Source organism: Balaenoptera ricei, chromosome 17 (assembly GCF_028023285.1).
Source record: "Balaenoptera ricei isolate mBalRic1 chromosome 17, mBalRic1.hap2, whole genome shotgun sequence".
Taxonomy (NCBI): Eukaryota; Metazoa; Chordata; class Mammalia; order Artiodactyla; family Balaenopteridae; genus Balaenoptera; species Balaenoptera ricei.
Window position 1 is genome coordinate 32,804,316 of NC_082655.1, and position 19,172 is coordinate 32,823,487.

General features: G+C 35.2%; 1 protein-coding gene across 4 annotated transcripts in view; it reads left to right on the forward strand.

The window, feature by feature from the left end:
- LRP12 (LDL receptor related protein 12) overlaps window positions 1-18,476 on the forward strand; it is an 82,021-nt gene extending 63,545 nt beyond the window's left edge. For all 4 annotated transcript variants that reach the window (XM_059901989.1, XM_059901990.1, XM_059901992.1 and 1 more), the window contains 4 exons: window positions 7,300-7,502; window positions 8,998-10,102; window positions 11,381-11,513; window positions 16,244-18,476. In XM_059901989.1, the coding sequence (XP_059757972.1) occupies window positions 7,300-7,502; window positions 8,998-10,102; window positions 11,381-11,513; window positions 16,244-17,110 (2,308 nt within the window). In that variant the 3' untranslated portion in view covers window positions 17,111-18,476. The remainder of the gene's footprint in view (window positions 1-7,299; window positions 7,503-8,997; window positions 10,103-11,380; window positions 11,514-16,243) is intronic.
- The last annotated feature ends 696 nt before the right edge of the window (window positions 18,477-19,172 follow it).

Genomic DNA, 19,172 nt, shown 5'->3' on the forward strand with positions numbered 1-19,172 from the left:
ATTTAGCCTATTTTTGAATCTTTCCATGTTCCTCTTTTATATTCATTAACTAATGAGAAAACCAGTCTCTTGAGGAACCCAATTGTAGTCTATCCCCTTTTTTTCTGTGGAAGTAAAACAGGGACATATGGTATGTTTTCCTTTGGTGCCTCTCTGCCCCAGGCCACATCTTTTGGAACACTGGAGCCGAGCTTCTGTGGAAGCTGTAACACTCCTCTGTGAGAAGTATGATTCCCTTGCTTGATGGATTGGTAGGATGTACCATTAAGGTTATCCTTCTGCAGCAGTACCAATGTTGGAATCTGAACAATATGCCTATTTTCTGTTACTTATAACATGACTAAGTACAAATGTGTTTACAAAGTAATATTTTACCATAGGGATTCCAAATATTTTTTAAACATAAAACTAGACTTTTTGGAGATTTTTTTTCTTTTAACCTAAAAATCCAACCCCAAATTAAATTTGCAGCCTACCAGCTCAGTTATGTAAAACTTGGAAATTCTTGCCAGCACAAAGGAGGTGATATGGAACACTGCCATCTGGTTCTGATCATGTGTTGGATCCTTGAGATTTCACAAAGCTACGCTAAAAACCAAGCAAAATACTGAAATGCAGAACAATATTGGAAGTGAGCTCCACATCTAAGGGAAGATTTCCTAAATTCTGGATGGAGTTAACAAATTTGGATTTACACAGCCAGCCTCATAAAATCAGAAAGTAATTTTAGTAGTCATCCTAGTTCTTACTGAAACCATTAACATGGTAATACCAAACTTTAAAAAGATGACACACCCACATAATACACAAAGAAAGTCAAGTTTCACTTGTGAATATTTGTGTAATATCTTAAATATATTGTTCAAAAGAAATTTATGACATAATCAAATTCAGCTCATTTAGACACACAATTGAGTCAATATTAGGAAATATTAAATTAGTTTACCATATTAACAAGTCAGAGAAGAGATATGATTATCTAGATATGATTATCTAGACTAGACAGATGTTTTAAAGCTTTTTGGTAAAAACAAAATCAACATTCATTCCTGAGTTTAAAATAATTAAAATCTAGATAAAAGAGAGAAACTAAAATTACCAACTATAAACAAACAATATTTAGACCTCTCCTTATAAAACTGGTTAAAGATGGTGATACATAAGCATTTTTATCCCTTCCCTTTAAATCAGCCCAAATCCACAAAGGCCACCTTATCCACAGGAGGTAGAGGATTGGATTCTGGTTCCCTGCTTGAAGCCAAGGAGTAGGGTCAGGATATTTTGCTCAAGAAAGGAGGCTGAAAAAAGCTTCTACTAACCACTGCTTGAACTTTCATGGGGCTGAGAGCTTAGAAAGGTGGGAGACATACCATAATAAATAGGAATTTAACTAAGTCCCCACTGACTCTGTGACGGGGTCTATAATATTACTCTGAACCACCATCTTAGGACTGGTTTTGGAATGGAGACCTAAGTGGAGGTAGCTACAAAACAGATGCCGTGGGGGAACATAGGAGGAGATAAAATTTAAAAAACAAAACAAAAACAGCACCAAAAATCTTTCACAAAAGCATGCAACCCAAATTTCTAGAATGTTTGAAAAACTTTAATACTAACCAGAACAGCCAACAAAATCAAGTTGGAATACAGATTTACTACAGATGTTGTACACTTTAATATATTGGGGTTTTTTTTTCTTAACCTTTTTTATGCCACAAACACTTTGGTAGTTTGGTGAAACCTATAGATCCTTTCTCAGAATGTTTTTAAATTTATAAAACAAAACACATAGCATTACAAAGGGAACCAATTATTCCTGAAATATAGCTATCAGGTATTTTTACAAATTTATAATATGATAGTACATATATGCTTATTTATTAACATATTAGTGAGCAAGCCATGCTTTTAACAATTACTATAATTTCAAAGTGGTTTTGAGTGTAAATAGTTATTCTAGATCTCTATTAAAACTGAAATGTAAGATGAAATTATCTGTGATTTCTATTGGTGACAGTGTGAGAGGTACTATAAAAACTATTCATGGTTTGTTGTTTATATTCATAAGTGAAGGAAATGTTAAATTTCAGTTACAGATGGGTGAAAATAAAGTTGTAAATTTTTCTACTGAATTTGAGAATTTGAGAGAATTCTCAGAGGGAAAGAAACTTTTTTAAAAAACCCTCAAAAACCTATTAATACAGGAAAGGAGGGAAATGAGAACCCCATTCCCCACCCCAAATAGAAAAGCTATTCAATCAAAAAAACTCACTTACCCTTTAAAAGATAGACTATCCAATCAGGTTTATTGGTTGGTTGATTGATTGATATGATCCCTCTCCAATGGGCTTAATAAGAACATACCTAAAACAGCACCAACAGAAAGTCTAAAAAATGAGGATAGGGAAAGATAAGCTATGGAAGTACAGATCAAGAGAGAGCTAGTGCAGGAAGGTTAACATCAGTTGTAATTGACCTTAAGACACAAAGTATTAGTAACAAATGGAATAATCCACTAGGAAGATATAATAGTGGTTCAACGTTGTGTACCTAATAACACAGCATAAAACACAAGCAAAGCAGACTGTGGGGGGAGTTACCAAGTTTGACCAGGTTTGACTAGTGCACAATTCAGTGGAAGTTTCTAAACATATGTTTTAATCTGAATTTAATACATTAAACAGGAAAACAATTAGTAAAAATGGAGAAGATTTGATAAAACTAACAAGCTTGATTCAGTAGACGCATGTATTACATATGTGTATAATGTTTATACCTATTTCAGTGAATAGGGAATACACATTCCTTTCAAAGACATATGTGACATTTATTTAAAAATTGATTATGTATTAAATAAAGGAATTCTGAATGTATTTCCAGACTTTACATCATTCACATTTTCTCTGATCATAATGCAGTTAAATTAGAAACCAACAATTTTTAAAAAACCCATATGTTCAGAAACATATTCCTAAATAACTTCTGCATTAAAGATGGAAATCACAGTGAAACTCAAAATATTTTAAAATAGCCATAATGAAAGTATTAGATATTAAAGCTGTTGGAATACATTGAAAGAGTACTTAGAAAATTTTACAGCTTTAATGCATTGATTTAAAAACTAGTAAGATGGAAAATAAATAAGCTCAGCATTTTCTGAAGAGTTTAGAAGAAAAACTACAGGGTAAATCTTTAGTAGAAAAAATAAAGTTAAGATCAGAAAATAATTAAATAGAAAAAATAACCAAAAACCGGTTTTCTGAAAGAGTGAGGAAAATAGACAAAGACAGATCTCAAGGCAAGAGTGAAGAAAAAAGAGGAAAGGTACAAATAAAAATTAAAAAAAAAAAAAAAAAGGAACAAGTGTCTATAGTTATAAATACAATAATAGAGATTTTAGAAGCCATAAAGGAATATCATGAATGGTTTATACTGATACTTTTTTATACAATTAGAAGAAATGAATCATTTTCTACATGTGTGTTACCAAAATTGATTCAAGAAGAATTAGAAAACTAATGAATGCAATAGCTATTAAAGAAATTAAATCAAGAGTCAAAATAAGATTCTACACCCAGATAGTTTTACAGGCAAGTTTTGCCAAATGAATAGAGAAGAAATTTCCTTAACCTGATAAAAGTTACCTGTTTAAAAAATTTAAAAATCAAACTTAATATTGAATTTAATTTTAGCACTAAGGACCAAGACAAGGATACATGCTTTCACTGCTTGTACTTGAAGCTCAGTCAATACAACGTTCCAACAAATAGAGGTTAGTGGTGTAAAAAAATGAAAAGGAAGAGGTGAAACTTTCCTCATTTGCCAATACTACACTTACCTACATAGATAATCCAAACAAATTTAAAGACCACCGATATGAAAATTTAACCAGTTGTATGAAAGTACTATGTAAAACTTTGCAATGATAAATTTTACTTTCAAGATAAAATGATAATTTCTAAGAAAATTTAAATTATCAAAACTGACTTAATGAAAGTTTAGGAAAAGCTGATTAAACCAAAAAGCGTGAAGAAATTGAAAATCTCTACCCTAAATCATTTGTACTCTGAAGAGGCACAAGGCACAGGTTTGTAAACAGTGTCTTTGTTACATAAACTATTCTGAAGCATAAAAAAAGAAAAACTGAAAATTACTTTCACTTGTAAATGTATTTTAAACATCCTAAATGAATATTAGCAAACCAAATCCCTAGTAGTGTATATGTGAGGACATATTTATTGATTATTTCTTTTGTTCTGGATCAGGTCCCTGATTTCATGAATCTTCGTTGATTAAAAGTTGGGAGTTCTCTGGTGGGCTAGTGGTTAGGATTCTGGGCTTTCACGGGCATGGCCCTGTTTCAGTCCCTGGTCGGGGAACTGTGATCCCACAAAGCCACAAGGTGCAACCAAAAAAAAAAAAAAAGTATATTGAAGGACACTTTGATTACTTCCATATTTTGTCTGTTGTAAATAATGCTGCAATGAAAATTGGGGTGCATATATGTTTTCTAATTAGTGTTTTTTTCTTCCAGTAAATACCTAGGAGTGGAATTGCTGGATCATATGGTAGTTCTATTTTTAATTTTTTGAGGAATCTCCGTAGTGTTTTCCATAGTGGCTACACCAGTTTACGTCTCCACCAACAGTGCACAAAGGTTCCCTTTTCTCCACATCCTTGCCAACATGGCTTTGATAGTAACCATTTTGACAGATGTGAGGTGATATCTCATTGTGGTTTTGAGTTGTATTTCCCTGATGATTAGCAATGTTGAGCATCTTTTCATGTGCCTATTGGCATCTGTGTGTCTTCTTTGGAAAAATGTGTGTTCGGATCCTCTGTGCATATTTTAATTGGGATGTTTGTTTTTTTTGATATTGAGTTGTATGAGTTCTTTGTATATTTTGGATTATTAACCCCTTATTGGACATATCATTTGTAAATATCTTCTCCCATTCAGCACAGCCACTATGGAAAGCAGTACGCAGGTTCCTCAAAAAATTAAAAATAGAATTACCAGACGATCCAGCAGTTCCACTCTTCATATCCAAAGAAAATGAAAAAAAAAATTTGAAAAGATATATGCAACCCAGTGTTCATAGCAGCGTTACTAATAGTAGCCAAGACATGGAAGCAACCTAAGTATCCATCAACAGATAAGTGGATAAAGAAGATGTGATATAATGGAATATTTCTCAGCTATAAAAAAAGAGTGAAATTTTGCCATTTGCAACAACATGGATGGCCCTACAGGGTATTACGCTTAGTGAAATAAGTCAGACAGAGAAAGACAAATACTGTATGTTTTCAGTTTATATGGAATCTGAAAAATAAAACACATTAACGAATATAACAAAACAGAAACAGACTCACAGATACAGAGATCAAGGAGAGGGACAAGATAGGTGAGGGGTATTAAGAGGTACAGACTACTATGTATAAAATAAATAAGTTACAAGGATGTAATGTGCAGCACAGGGGAATATAGCCAATATGCAATAATAACTTTATATGGTGTATAAGCTGTAAAAATATCAAATCAGTGTGTTGTACACCTGAAACTAATATAATATTGTAAGTCAACTATACTTAAAAAAAAAAAAAAAAAAACTCAGTAAAAGATACCATTAAGAAAGACTGACAGCACCAACTATTGGAGAGAATGAGGGTTTGAGTGGATCTACATATATCTTGCATAACATACATGCCCCAAATAGATACACGTTTATACTATATAAAGAGCTCTTAAATAAGAACAAATTGTAAGGTACGAAGGATATAACAAGGTGATTCACAGAAAAAGAAATAGAAATAGCTAATAAACATAGGAAAAAGTGTTTCAATTTCAGTAAATAAGGAAATGCAAACTAGAACAATGATAAATCTATTTTATCCACCTAACTGGCAACAAATCTTTAGAAATAAAATGTTGCATTTTGCCAGAGTTGTGGGGTATAAGGTGCTTTTTCATACGCACTTGGTGGAATTGTGAGTTGGTATAAACATTTTTCTCAGTGTTGCTATCAAATTTAAAGTGGAATTGTGTCTTTTGACCTAGCAATTCTACTTCTAGAAAAATTTGTCCTAGAGAAATACTTGCTCATGTGTGTGTGGAGAGAACATGTATAAGGATTCCAGCATTGTTCATAATAGTGAAAAACTGGAAGCAGTCAAATTGTCAGCCTTTGTTATAGTTACTCAGAATATTTAAAGTATTTATTTATTTATTTATTTTTGGCTGTGTTGGGTCTTCGTTTCTGTGCGAGGGCTTTCTCTAGTTGTGGCAAGCGGGGGCCACTTTTCATCGCGGTGCGCGGGCCTCTCACTATCGCGGCCTCTCTTGTTGCGGAGCACAGGCTCCAGACGCGCAGGCTCATTAATTGTGGCTCACGGGCCTAGTTGCTCCGCGGCATGTGGAATCCTCCTAGACCAGGGCTCGAGCCCGTGTCCCCTGCATTGGCAGGCAGATTCTCAACCACTGCGCCACCAGGGAAGCCCCCAGAATATTAAAAGAGGAAATATCCTGGTACAATAATCCTTGGATAATTAACTTTATCATCACTTGGCTTAAGGCAGGAATCTCACTTTTCGGTGAGACATGTTAGTAGAAAATGCTATTTTGTTTTTTCTTTTTTGATAGCACTGGCTAATTTTGTATGTGCTTCTTATTTGACTTTTCTGCCCTTTATTCATGCCCATATTTTATGAACTACAAGATAACGTTTGGTTATAAATCATTTATGTAGAAAAGTATTCCCAAACTCAAGGACTTTTCACTGAAGAAGTTTTTTGTTTGTTCATTTTTAACTTTTTTACTTGGCTCAGGTTTGCTATTTGCTCTCCTGAAAATGTAAGCTGTAAACTCATTAAGCAGGCAGATGAACCAGTCTAATCTAGAGAAGGCAGACTTCCTCTATGTCTTTCAGTTCATCGAATTATGGAGTGGTTCAAACAGAACAATTTAGGGTGCTAAGAATTAGAAGTGGTCCTTCCTAAACACACACAGGGAGAAGAAAAAGAAACATCGTGCCAACTGTCTCCTGTTTTTTAGCGTTTTTTTGGAATTTCGTGTTACTTATGAAGAGGTATTGTTCTGGAATCTGGGAAAGAGATATAAATGTTAGGAACACAGAAGCAGTATTATTATTTGCTGATGATATAGTTGTGGGCCTAGAAGATCCAGGATAATCAGTGAATATATGGAGGCTTATAATAAAGTCCTCAGTTACTTTGTATTATTAATGAAATTTTTTTCCAAAATTTCCTTTTCAGTAGCCTTTTCTGACTTTTTATTTGTAGTTTTCAGGATTTTGATATTCAAGGGTCCAGAAGATGCAGTTTGGACTGGTTGACGATAGAAACATACAAGAATATTGAAAGCTACAGAGCCTGTGGTTCTACAATCCCACCACCATATATTTCTTCACAAGACCACGTCTGGATCAGGTTCCATTCCGATGACAGTATCTCTAGGAAGGGTTTCAGACTGGCATACTTTTCAGGTGTGTTTTTAAATAAGAAGAAAGATATGGAACAGAATTCTATAGTATTTACTGCTCAGTCACTTCGGGACTCGCCTTCTAAACAATGTCCATTTAATTGTGACTCAATCCTCAAGGTAGCTGAGATTGAGGAATTAGAGGCTAAAGGTTCAGGTGCCGTAGATCCGGGTCTCCAAAAGGCATTTTGTATAATCCTAATAAAATGATTAATTTTACAAACTAAGGTCAGTTTTCTTTTTAAATATTTTGAATACGTTTATTTTAAAAGGAACTTTTTCCCCTCAAGTGTTTACCAGTATCCTGCAAGTTACTTCAGAATGTATTTTTGTGTGTGCATTACCCTTGTCTTTACACCTTCAAAGAAAAGACATAATCAATTTCACTTTCGTAGTTTGTAGTATCAGAAGTCTTCTTATGCTAATTCTTAAACTTTATCCAAAAAGAGTGAGCAGATCATACAAATATGAAGAACTCAGAGCATTAGAGTTATGTAAATTTTTGCTGAAAATCATTTTACATTTTCTGAAATTACATGGTCTCCTTTAGCAACATATGCTGCTTTTTCTCTTTTTTATTAAAAGCACAGTCTTTGTAATATTTACTTAGGTTCTGAAGCACATTTTCTGTCACCTATTTGCCAGTAAATAAAAGTTGTTAATGGAGAGGTAAGCATTGGCCGACATCATCAGTGTGGACTGTAGGAATCTAATGTTTGGTTTTCTTTCCCTACCTCATTATTGTTATATATTTAAGGTAGTCCACTAAGATAATCAGAATTCTATAAACATTTCAATTATTTTCTCTCTTCTTCCCCCTACTGTTTTGTTGAGTAAATTTATACCTTTAGCTCAGATTCATAAAATATTTTGCAGTTGTATTAAAACAATAGAAATTATAAAATGGAAGTACCATGTTGTGGTTACATGAAATGTTAGAAATTGAATAAAGTTAACTTATGATAATCTTAGCAAAAATTTGAGTCTAAATAATGGGCTTGCAAAATATGCTATGATACACAAAGCAAAATATTGTGTGTATGTGTATATATATAATATATATAAACAACTCAAAAAGAATATTAAAACTGGATTTGAAAAGGTGGTTATTATAGAGGAGTTTTTCTTCATTGCAAAATGTTTATACAATAGAGTATTTGAAATTCTTAGGCAATACATCCTACTAACATATATCTTACATCACTTTACTAAATGTTCTGCAGTAAAATAGCTTCTGCAAAAACAGGATTGGTCTTTTCTCTTTAGATCAGCTGTAGAGATCTTCATGGAACAAATCATAAGTGTTTAATAAATTGTTGAGTAATCAGTAAGCCAATATTAATTTGTCATTAGAGTTTAACCTATTTTTGATCAAGCCCAACTATCATTTGGGCTAATCAACATTTATGATAAAAATGCCACTTGCTGTTACATACCCTTTAAAGAGTATGTTTTTTCCTCCTTATCTCTCCATCTCCCTCCTCCCAATGTCCTCCCAGGGAAATCTGAGGAACCAAACTGTGCTTGTGACCAGTTTCGTTGTGGTAATGGAAAGTGTATACCAGCAGCCTGGAAATGCAATAACATGGACGAATGTGGAGATAGTTCTGATGAAGAGATCTGTGCCAAAGAAGTGAATCCTCCAACATCGGCCGCTTTCCAACCCTGTGCTTACAACCAGTTCCAGTGTCTATCTCGGTTTACCAAAGTTTACACTTGCCTCCCCGAATCTTTAAAATGTGATGGGAACATTGACTGCCTTGACCTTGGAGATGAGATAGACTGTGATGTGCCAACTTGTGGGCAGTGGTTAAAATATTTTTATGGTACTTTTAATTCTCCCAATTATCCAGACTTTTATCCTCCTGGAAGCAATTGCACCTGGTTAATAGACACTGGTGATCATCGCAAAGTCATCTTACGCTTCACTGACTTTAAACTTGATGGTACTGGTTATGGTGATTATGTCAAAATATACGATGGATTAGAGGAGAATCCACACAAGCTTTTGCGTGTGTTAACTGCTTTTGATTCTCATGCGCCTCTCACTGTCGTGTCTTCTTCTGGACAGATAAGGGTACATTTCTGTGCCGATAAAGTCAACGCTGCCAGGGGATTTAATGCTACTTACCAAGTAGACGGCTTCTGTTTGCCATGGGAAATACCCTGCGGAGGGAACTGGGGGTGTTATACGGAGCAGCAGCGCTGTGATGGGTATTGGCATTGCCCAAATGGAAGGGATGAAATCAATTGTACCATGTGCCAAAAGGAAGAGTTCCCATGTTCCCGGAATGGCGTCTGTTACCCTCGTTCTGATCGCTGCAACTACCAGAATCATTGCCCAAATGGCTCCGATGAAAAAAACTGCTTTTTTTGCCAGCCAGGAAATTTTCATTGTAAAAACAATCGTTGTGTGTTTGAAAGCTGGGTGTGTGACTCTCAGGACGACTGTGGCGATGGCAGCGACGAGGAGAATTGCCCGGTAATCGTGCCTACCCGAGTCATAACTGCAGCCGTCATAGGGAGCCTTATCTGTGGCCTGTTACTGGTCATTGCCTTGGGATGTACTTGTAAGCTTTATTCTCTGAGAATGTTTGAACGAAGGTCAGTATCAAGACAAAACTATAGTGCTTATGCTCTCTACAGTAAAAGCGTGGCCCAAATATTTACAACACATTTTTTTTAATGAGATTAGCAATATATTTTTGTTATATTGTTGAGAAATAAATACTTCTTATGATTTATAAAATGACTGTGAAAAGCCTATGACTCAAAAGCCTAATAAGAACATTAAAAAACAAATAAATACTAAGAGTTATGAGGTGAGAAAAGCCAATCTGTATTTATCAGTTCCTGTTTTCAGGTTAATCTGTCTTACAGGAATTTTGCAAGCTGTAATTCTCGGTGGTTGCTCTTTAACCTCGGTTTTTATAAATATTAATTCAACAATTCCAGATATTTGAGAACCTTCTGTGTTGAAAGCATTATACAGGTGAATAGAGAAATGCGTAGGAGTAATCTCATGGGCAGTTTACAGTTAGAAGGAAGGAACTGGTGGGTAGAATCAGATGACAAAAAATATAAATGTTGTAAGAGCTATAAAATAAAGTGGTATAAAAGTCAAAAGATCTCAGTTAAGAAGTGGTTCAGTGTTAAAGGGTGGCCTTCAGGGAGAGCTGTCTTTTGTGTGGTAGAGGAGAGACTGGACCTGGGAGAAGTTGATGGCAGAGAGGCCTTCTAGAAAGCTCCTGTGGAGACCATGACCGTCAGTCCCAGGAGAATTACAAATGATAGATACAACAAAGAAGTCACATACCAGACAGCTAAGAATAGATGCACAGTATCACAAATAACCAAGTGCATCTTATCTTTGGTTCAGTATAAATGGCCAGAAAATGTTTTACTACGTTGCAACATAAGAGTACAATGAAGACCAGAGGTCTTGAGTTTAAGAACAAGTTATTCCAGAAAGGGTTTTGGTGACTCATTTCACTCTTTTCCTTATCTGAAAAGTAAATGTGTTGGACTTGATGAATAAAGTGTCTTCTAAGAATTTTCAAATACTTTCACCTCAAGTCTCAAGCCCCTATGTTCTTAGGGGTTTAAAGATCTAGTACTTTTATCTTTTACAGGGATATCTAATTTATTAAAACTTAGTGATCCAGACCCCTAGTGTAAAACCGCATGAGACTAAACTGTCTGCTTCATCTTTGTGTTCTCAGTGTAGGGTAGTATAGATACTCATCAGATGTTGGCTAAGTAAGCTTTACAAATGAACAAGTATATTAAAATTCAGATTGTTTTAATTGTTGATAATTTAAAAATTACTGTTTTGGCTTGCCTTTTTTTTAAATCCTTTTCATCCCTCTGTTTCTCTCAAAGATCATTTGAAACACAGTTGTCCAGAGTGGAAGCAGAATTGTTAAGAAGAGAAGCTCCTCCCTCTTATGGACAATTGATTGCTCAGGGTTTAATTCCACCAGTTGAAGATTTTCCTGTTTGTCCACCTAATCAGGTATGTTGCAACTTATTATTTCTCTTTCCGTACCTCTTAAAATGAAATCTATACTTGTATATAATGGTAAAGTATCCTTGACTGTGTCAGAATTTTTGCAGTCAAGTTAAGAATTAAATATATGGAGGATTTGAAATTATACAGTTGACCCCTGAACAACGAGGGGGCTAGGGACACCCACCCTCCGTGCAGGTGAAAATTCACATGTAACTTTATAGTCAGACCTCTGTGTCTGGGGCTCAACATCCATAAATTCAACCAACCATGTATCATGTAGTACTATAGTATTTGCTATTGAAAAAAATCCACATATAAGTGGACCCGTGCATTTCAAGCCCATGTTGTTCAAGGGTCAACTCTAATTGTTTCATTGTATTTTAACAAATTCAGAAGTATACTTTTCATTCTTTACTTCTGATTTGGTTAGGTGATTCTTAAGCATTTTACTGTTTAGGATAATTTAGTGCGTTAAAATTCAAAAGTAAAGTTTGACAGCTTATTTTCTACTTGAACTATTTCAAAGATTTAAAAAGAAATACTAAAGTTGATATGCTTAGTAATAGATTAGTAACATGCTAGATTAAAATAAAAGTTGTTGAAATTAAGTTAACATTTCTACCTGACCTGAGAGAAAACTTCTTCACAGCTGGATTTTACAGTGCTTAAAAATTCATATCATTTTCTTTAAATAGTAACTCATTCTTTATTAATGTTTCTGAATTCTTTAAATTTTTGTGAGTGATTTTTTACTTCGGGTGTACATTAAAGTGATCCAGTTATACATATATATATATATTCTTTTTCAGATTCTTTTCCATAATAGATGATTATATCAAATATAGTTCCCTGCAATTTCTTTTTTAATTTCTTTTTCAATGCTTACAATTGTGCCCAGGGTTCTTAAGGGCATTAAGTTTTCTACATTTAAAATGTAAATTCATCCAGAATCATTTCTAAAAGTTGTTCCCAGTATCAGAATTAAGAAAAATTGATGAACATTGTTTTCCCAGTAATTTAATTCTGTTCAAAATGAAAGACCGTTTCCTTTTTGTTAAATAGGTTTCCAATTACAGTGAGTCATCTTATTTGAGTCTTTTAGGAAATCTTTGTGAGAATTTGATGTAATTTGCTAAGTAAGTAATTCAGAACTTCCACTGGTTGGAATTTTGTGTGCAACATAGGAAAAACCTACATTGTGGCTTTTATATATTGTTGTCCCTGCCATGAGGAAGGGTTCTTTTTAGGTAGGAATTCAGAGGATGGTTAATTCCATCCACCCACTCCACCATGTATCACCCCACCCCTATATCCTGAGGCTACCTTCAAGAGGTTAGTCAACTGTGAAGTTAGAGGGGGCACAGTCCACACAAGACAGCCCTTACTTCTAAAACCAATTTTAAGTTCCGGGGCTCCCAAACCATCCTCAGGTTTGATAATTCACTAGAAGGACTGAGAACTCATTGAAAGCTGTTTTACTTAATAGTATAAGCTGGTGTAACTATTATTGCTGGGAAAGGATCCAGATTAAATCAGCCAAAGGAAGAGACACGTAGGACAGGGTTCAGGAGGGTACCAAACACGACCCTTCCAATTGTCTTTTCCCCATAAAGTCAGGACAGTGTTATTCTCTCGACACAGGTGTGTGACAGTATGCACGAAACATTGCCAACTAGGGGAGCTCACCCAAACTCGGTGTCCAGGGTTTTTACTGGAGCTCCATCACATAGGCATGATTAATTGCACACGTGGCTGATCCCAGTCTCTAGCCTCTCCAGAGGTTGACTGATTCTGCTGACTCAACTCTCCCACGCTACATCACATTGGTGTGGCTCAGAGCCTCCACCGAAAACGCAGTGCTACTCTCTGGCTGGCCCAAGTCTCCATGCAATGACACTCCTGTCAAAGCTGACATTCCAAGGTCTGAGGTCTCATCCCAGAAGTAAAGGGCAAAGGTCAGACCTCACTTTGGGTAAGGTTTCAATTCTTTACTACCTACTACAGCATTTTTGTAGGGTTATAATTTACCCTTGTGAGGGAATTCTGCTTCAACAAAGTTTTAAAATAAAATATGTTTGCAAATGGTAAACTAGATTTTATTCAGTTAATGAGATTACACTCTTATGTTTGAAACTTTTGGTAATAAATTATCAAATTTCCTTATTTGTTTTTAAAAAGAAAAATAATCTTCTGATTACCAACTCATTCAAAATAGCGATCCTTTCTGAAGAATCCTTTTCTTCTGCTTCATAAATGGAAGAAGTATATAAAATTATTCCTAAAACAATCATGAGATCCCCTTGTAGAATCTAATGTTAAATTGGCAATCATTTAATTAAACAGACTTTGAAGCCAGTAGAGAGCTTCATCTCACTGACAGACTATACTGTTAAAGTCGGCTTTGAAGTGTGCTGAAGGCATTGTGGGTGGCAGCTGCATAAAAGTGGAGGATATCTGAAGAGCCTTGTATTCATTGCTGGATTTAATGACAGTGCTCACACAAAGCCTTAGAACGTGAATGCCAAATGAGGAGGACCAAATCTATGGAGTTCATAGGGATGTGAGCCACTTTTTTTTTTTTTTTTCAGTTAGTTTATAGTTACATTCCTAATTGGTGAAAACTCTTACTCATTTATATAGTAAATTTTATGTGCTGATATTCAGATTTCTTATTGGCAATCTGTTATTTACTAAGGCTAGACTATGAAATATTCCTGTGATAGTAGCTTCTTAGCTTTCTGTGAATTATATTCCAGGGATTATGTTCAAACGGTGTATATGGAAATCACAAATCTATATGGAAAACCTGAGGCTAGCTGTACGGTATCAGCTTGGAATTACTTCAATACCAGTCACAAACAGAGATGGAAAACATATGTTATCACATCTTCTTATTCTCTTCCCTTCCTTTTTTCTGTGGGGGGATAGGCAAGAGCCATTCATTTTGGCGGAGGGAAACTATCACCTTTTGAAAGGGAGTATATCAATTCACCATTGTTTCTTGGAAATACTGTATTTTTTTTTTTTAGAAATTCACGTTCTTTTGTTTATTTATTTATGACTGTGTTGAGTCTAAGTTTCTGTGCGAGGGCTTTCTCTAGTTGCGGCAAGTGGGGACCACTCTTCATCGCGGTGCGCGGGCCTCTCACCATCGCGGCCTCTCCTGTTGCGGAGCACAGGCTCCAGACGCACAGGCTCAGTAATTGTGGCTCACGGGCCCAGTTGCTCCGTGGCATGTGGGATCTTCCCAGACCAGGGCTCGAACCCGTGTCCCCTGCATTGGCAGGCAGATTCTCAACCACTGCGCCACCAGGGAAGCCCTGAAATACTGTATTTTAAATACTAAATGCCAGATTGATGAAAGCTGTGTTTGTTCCAAGTTTGATTACTCCTGTTTGTAACCACTAGATGGAGCTTAAAGACTGTTTTTGTAAATACTGTAGTTTTTTTTTTTTTTTAATTCCGATAGTCATTCATCTAGAAAAAAGAAAATCTAGATGATTTTTCTTTCAGTTGGGCAATATGGTCACCTCCCATATGCACTAATTAAAAATCACCAATTTTCAAAGAATAAGGTTATAATTTATGTTTAACATGAAGCTGTAGAAAATAAGACATAAATCTTTTTTTTTTTAAAGACTTTTTTTTTTAAAGGAATTCCTTTATTTTTATTATTTATTTATTTATTTTTGGCTGTGTTGGGTCTTCGTTTCTGTGCAAGGGCTTTCTCTAATTGCGGCAAGCAGGGGCCACTCTTCATCGCAGTGCGTGGGCCTCTCACTATCGCGGCCTCTCTTGTTGCGGAGCACAAGCTCCAGATGCACAGGCTCAGTAGTTGTGGCTCACGGGCCCAGTTGCTCCGTGGCATGTGGGATCTTCCCAGACCAGGGCTCGAACCCGTGTCCCCTGCATTAGTAGGCAGATTCTCAACCACTGCGCCACCAGGGAAGCCCAACACTTAAATCTTTAAGATTGAGAAGGAACCCAAATGTCTCAGATACCATTGAATAGGGCTATAAACAAGTTAATTTCTTTGGCTTTTTGTTTCCTGTGCTGCATTACAAATACAGTAATTCCTTTGTTTATGACAATATAAATAAATTTGTATTTATTTATAATAAATATTTATGGATATTTATTTATGGATATCCTCAATTTATGGATATCCTCAATATCCACTCATTCAACAAATCCTTGAGAACCAACTGTGAGATATAATTTTTACATGTTTTGGAAGGTTTCATCCTTGTAAATCAAGTCTAACTTGTGCTGTGTTAAAACAAAAAAACAAACAGCCTAGTTTTCACACTCCTTTAGGTCATTTAGAGAATTATTGTAGAGATTCTTCTATCTTCGTAGCTAAAGAAGTATCAAATACTTTTATTTTCCATCTTTGGTGCATTTCTAGGATTGGATTACTATGTGAAGTTTTGAAATAAAATTGCTGTTGTAATTGGCATTTTAAAGTTCATATATAAAATGAAGTATCGAGAAAATCTTAAACACAGTGAACAGTGTTTCAAGTTATAGGTTAGATTCTGGAGTGAGGTGAACCTGTATCGATGAGAGAATTTAATTCATCCTCCATAGACCGTAAAATGAGTAATAGAACTTTCATCCACAACACATGCTGAATAGAAGGGTGTTTTCCATCTTAATACCTCGTTGTTAGCTGTTTTAAGATCTTTTCTTTCTTTCTTTCTTTCTTTCTTTCTTTTTTTTTTCCCCCGCAGGCTTCTGTTTTGGAAAACCTGAGGCTAGCTGTACGGTCTCAGCTTGGATTTACTTCAATCAGACTTCCTATGGCAGGCAGATCCAGCAACATCTGGAATCGTATTTTTAATTTTGCAAGATCACGCCATTCAGGGTCATTGGCTCTGGTCTCAGCAGATGGGGATGAGGTTGCCCCTAGTCAGAGTACCAACAGAGAACCTGAAAGAAATCATACTCACAGAAGTTTGTTTTCTGTGGAATCTGACGACACAGACACAGAAAATGAGAGAAGAGATACGGTAGGAGCATCTGGCGGGGTTGCAGCTCCTTTGCCTCAAAAAATCCCTCCCACAACAGCGGTAGAAGCAACAGTGGGAGCAAGTGGAAGTTCCTCCACTCAGAATACCCGAGGTGGTCACACAGAAACCGGACGGGATGTGACAAGTGCGGAACCCCCAAGTGTGAGTCCGGCGCGTCACCAGCTCACAAGTGCGCTAAGTCGTATGACTCAGGGGCTACGTTGGGTACGTTTTACATTAGGGCGATCAAGCTCCGTAAGTCAGAACCAGAGCCCTTTGAGACAACTTGATAATGGGGTAAATGGAAGAGAAGAAGATGATGATGTCGAAATGCTGATTCCAGTTTCTGAAGGAGCTTCAGACTTTGACGCGAATGACTGTTCCAGACCTCTTCTTGATCTTGCCTCCGATCAAGGGCAAAGGTTCAGACAACCATATAGTGCAGCAGACCCTGGAGTAAGACCAAGTAATCGCGATGGCCCCTGTGAGCGCTGCGGTATTGTCCACACTGCCCAGATACCAGACTCTTGCTTAGAAGCAACGCTGAAAAATGAAACGAGTGATGATGAAGCTTTGTTACTTTGTTAGGTACAAGAATCCCATCAGGGAGATTGGATACAAGTTGGAGCAATATCCATTCATTGTTTTGGAACTTTACAATTAAACTAGTTTTAATTTAAAAAGAAAAAAGATGCAGGGTGATTTCTTACTATCATATGTTAGCCTGCATGGTTAAATTAAACACCTGTAACTCTATAAACTTTAGAGTTTACTATTTTAGCAGCTAAAAATGCATTATGTATTCAGATTGTTCAATAATGTTCTTCCATTTGTTTCTAATTGTTTTCATCCTGGTACTGTAGTTCGCAGTAGAGATATGGCTGCAGAAACTCATTTGACTGTCAGTTTCTATATATCCTATGTTAAAACGTTTCTTTGTTCAAAATAATACCTTCTTTTAATTGAACCCTTTATGCTTTTGCCAATACATCTTGTAACTTAATATACTAGATGTTAAGGTTGTTAATATAAAAAGAGAAAAAGTCCTTATTCTCACCTGTTTTTATTTGTATAACATCTGTCTAAACATTATTAGATTTCATAATATGAGCTTGTCAAAGGGAAAAAAACTGTCTAAAATTTTTTCTCATGTTTAACATGCAATGATGTGAAATTTAGATAGAGTTAGATAAATTAATGGCAAAAACAAAACTCTTTTATAAATTTTCTAATGTTGACTTTAATACTCTAATATGGTACAAACCAAATGGTAAAAAGCCCAAATCATTTCTTTTTGTATCTCTATTTAAGGACAGAATTAAGTGGATGAAGATATTCTACTATGCATTAAATCTTGAACTTTATAAAATATGTACAAAAATTGTACAAGATAAGTTCCAACTGGTAATGTCTTTCCCTGATACAGGGTTATGCTTGTATTGGACCCTAGGGATTTGCACTAAAATCATATCAAGGTCTCAGATGAGTTTAGTGCAGAAGCACTATCACTTTAAATACTATTATTTGCTATCATAATGACTATATATTTCCATAGCTTATGGGGGGGGCGTGAGGGGGCATTTTTATTACAACTTGAGGTTGCTTTGCTAGTTTCATATTTATTTGTTGTATTTAAAAACTGCATTATAGTAAGAAAGTGATTTTTTCAATATATTTTATTCATAAGGGGAGGATCATGCTACATGTTGAAAAGCAAATTAAGAAATCATTCAGATCACCTCCCTTTTTTAAGTAAAATGAATTGCAAAACCCCGCATATTTTTTTATTGTCAATTCCCATTTATTTATTCTTTAGCTGTCTGTTTTAGTAGCTTAATGTTTGAGTATGAAAAATGTATTTGTGTATGATTATTGCTATTTATTAAATTTTAAATACTTTGCTGAATGTCATTTTAAAGCATGTTTGAGGTCTTGTGTATTTGTCGTGTTATGCTGTCAGGAAGAACTGACTGAAATGTTTTAATATGTATCAAAAATTAAAATGACTTCTTTTTTTTGTATTGCCTTGAGGTACTTTTTAAATCAAAGTTTCTATTTATTTTTGTTCATTTGGTGCATATACAATTTCAGGCCATGAAATATGCAGTGTGCCTAGAAGAAAAATTAAAGAGGGGATGTCTTTCTTAACTCCCTTATAGTAAAGTAGTAGCTTACACCAGTTCTCAAGGGTAAAAAAATCCCTAAGGACCTGGACATTATTTTGCCTTTAATTGATGTGTCTTATAAGAGTCAGTAACTATATCAGTTCTCTTTTTATATTATTTTCAGATACATTTTAGACCCCTATACAATATTTTACTGGCAGAATTTGGGTTACCAAATTAACCTTGTTTAGGTCCTACTAATTATATACTATCATGTATAGGTTTTTTGTTTTTGTTTTCTGACATATATTTTAATTTCTTTGTTTAATTAACTAATACATCTTCTTGATTCAAACAGTAAAAAAATTAAGTCTCTCTCCTATCCCTGACAGCCATCTTCTAGTTCCCTTTCAAAGAAATAGGTACCAAGACCAAATTCTTGTATACCCTCCAGAAATACCATATAGATACATAAATGTATCTATATGTATAAATGCTATATGATGTAATACAAATTGTAACATACTATGCATTCTTTTTCTGCA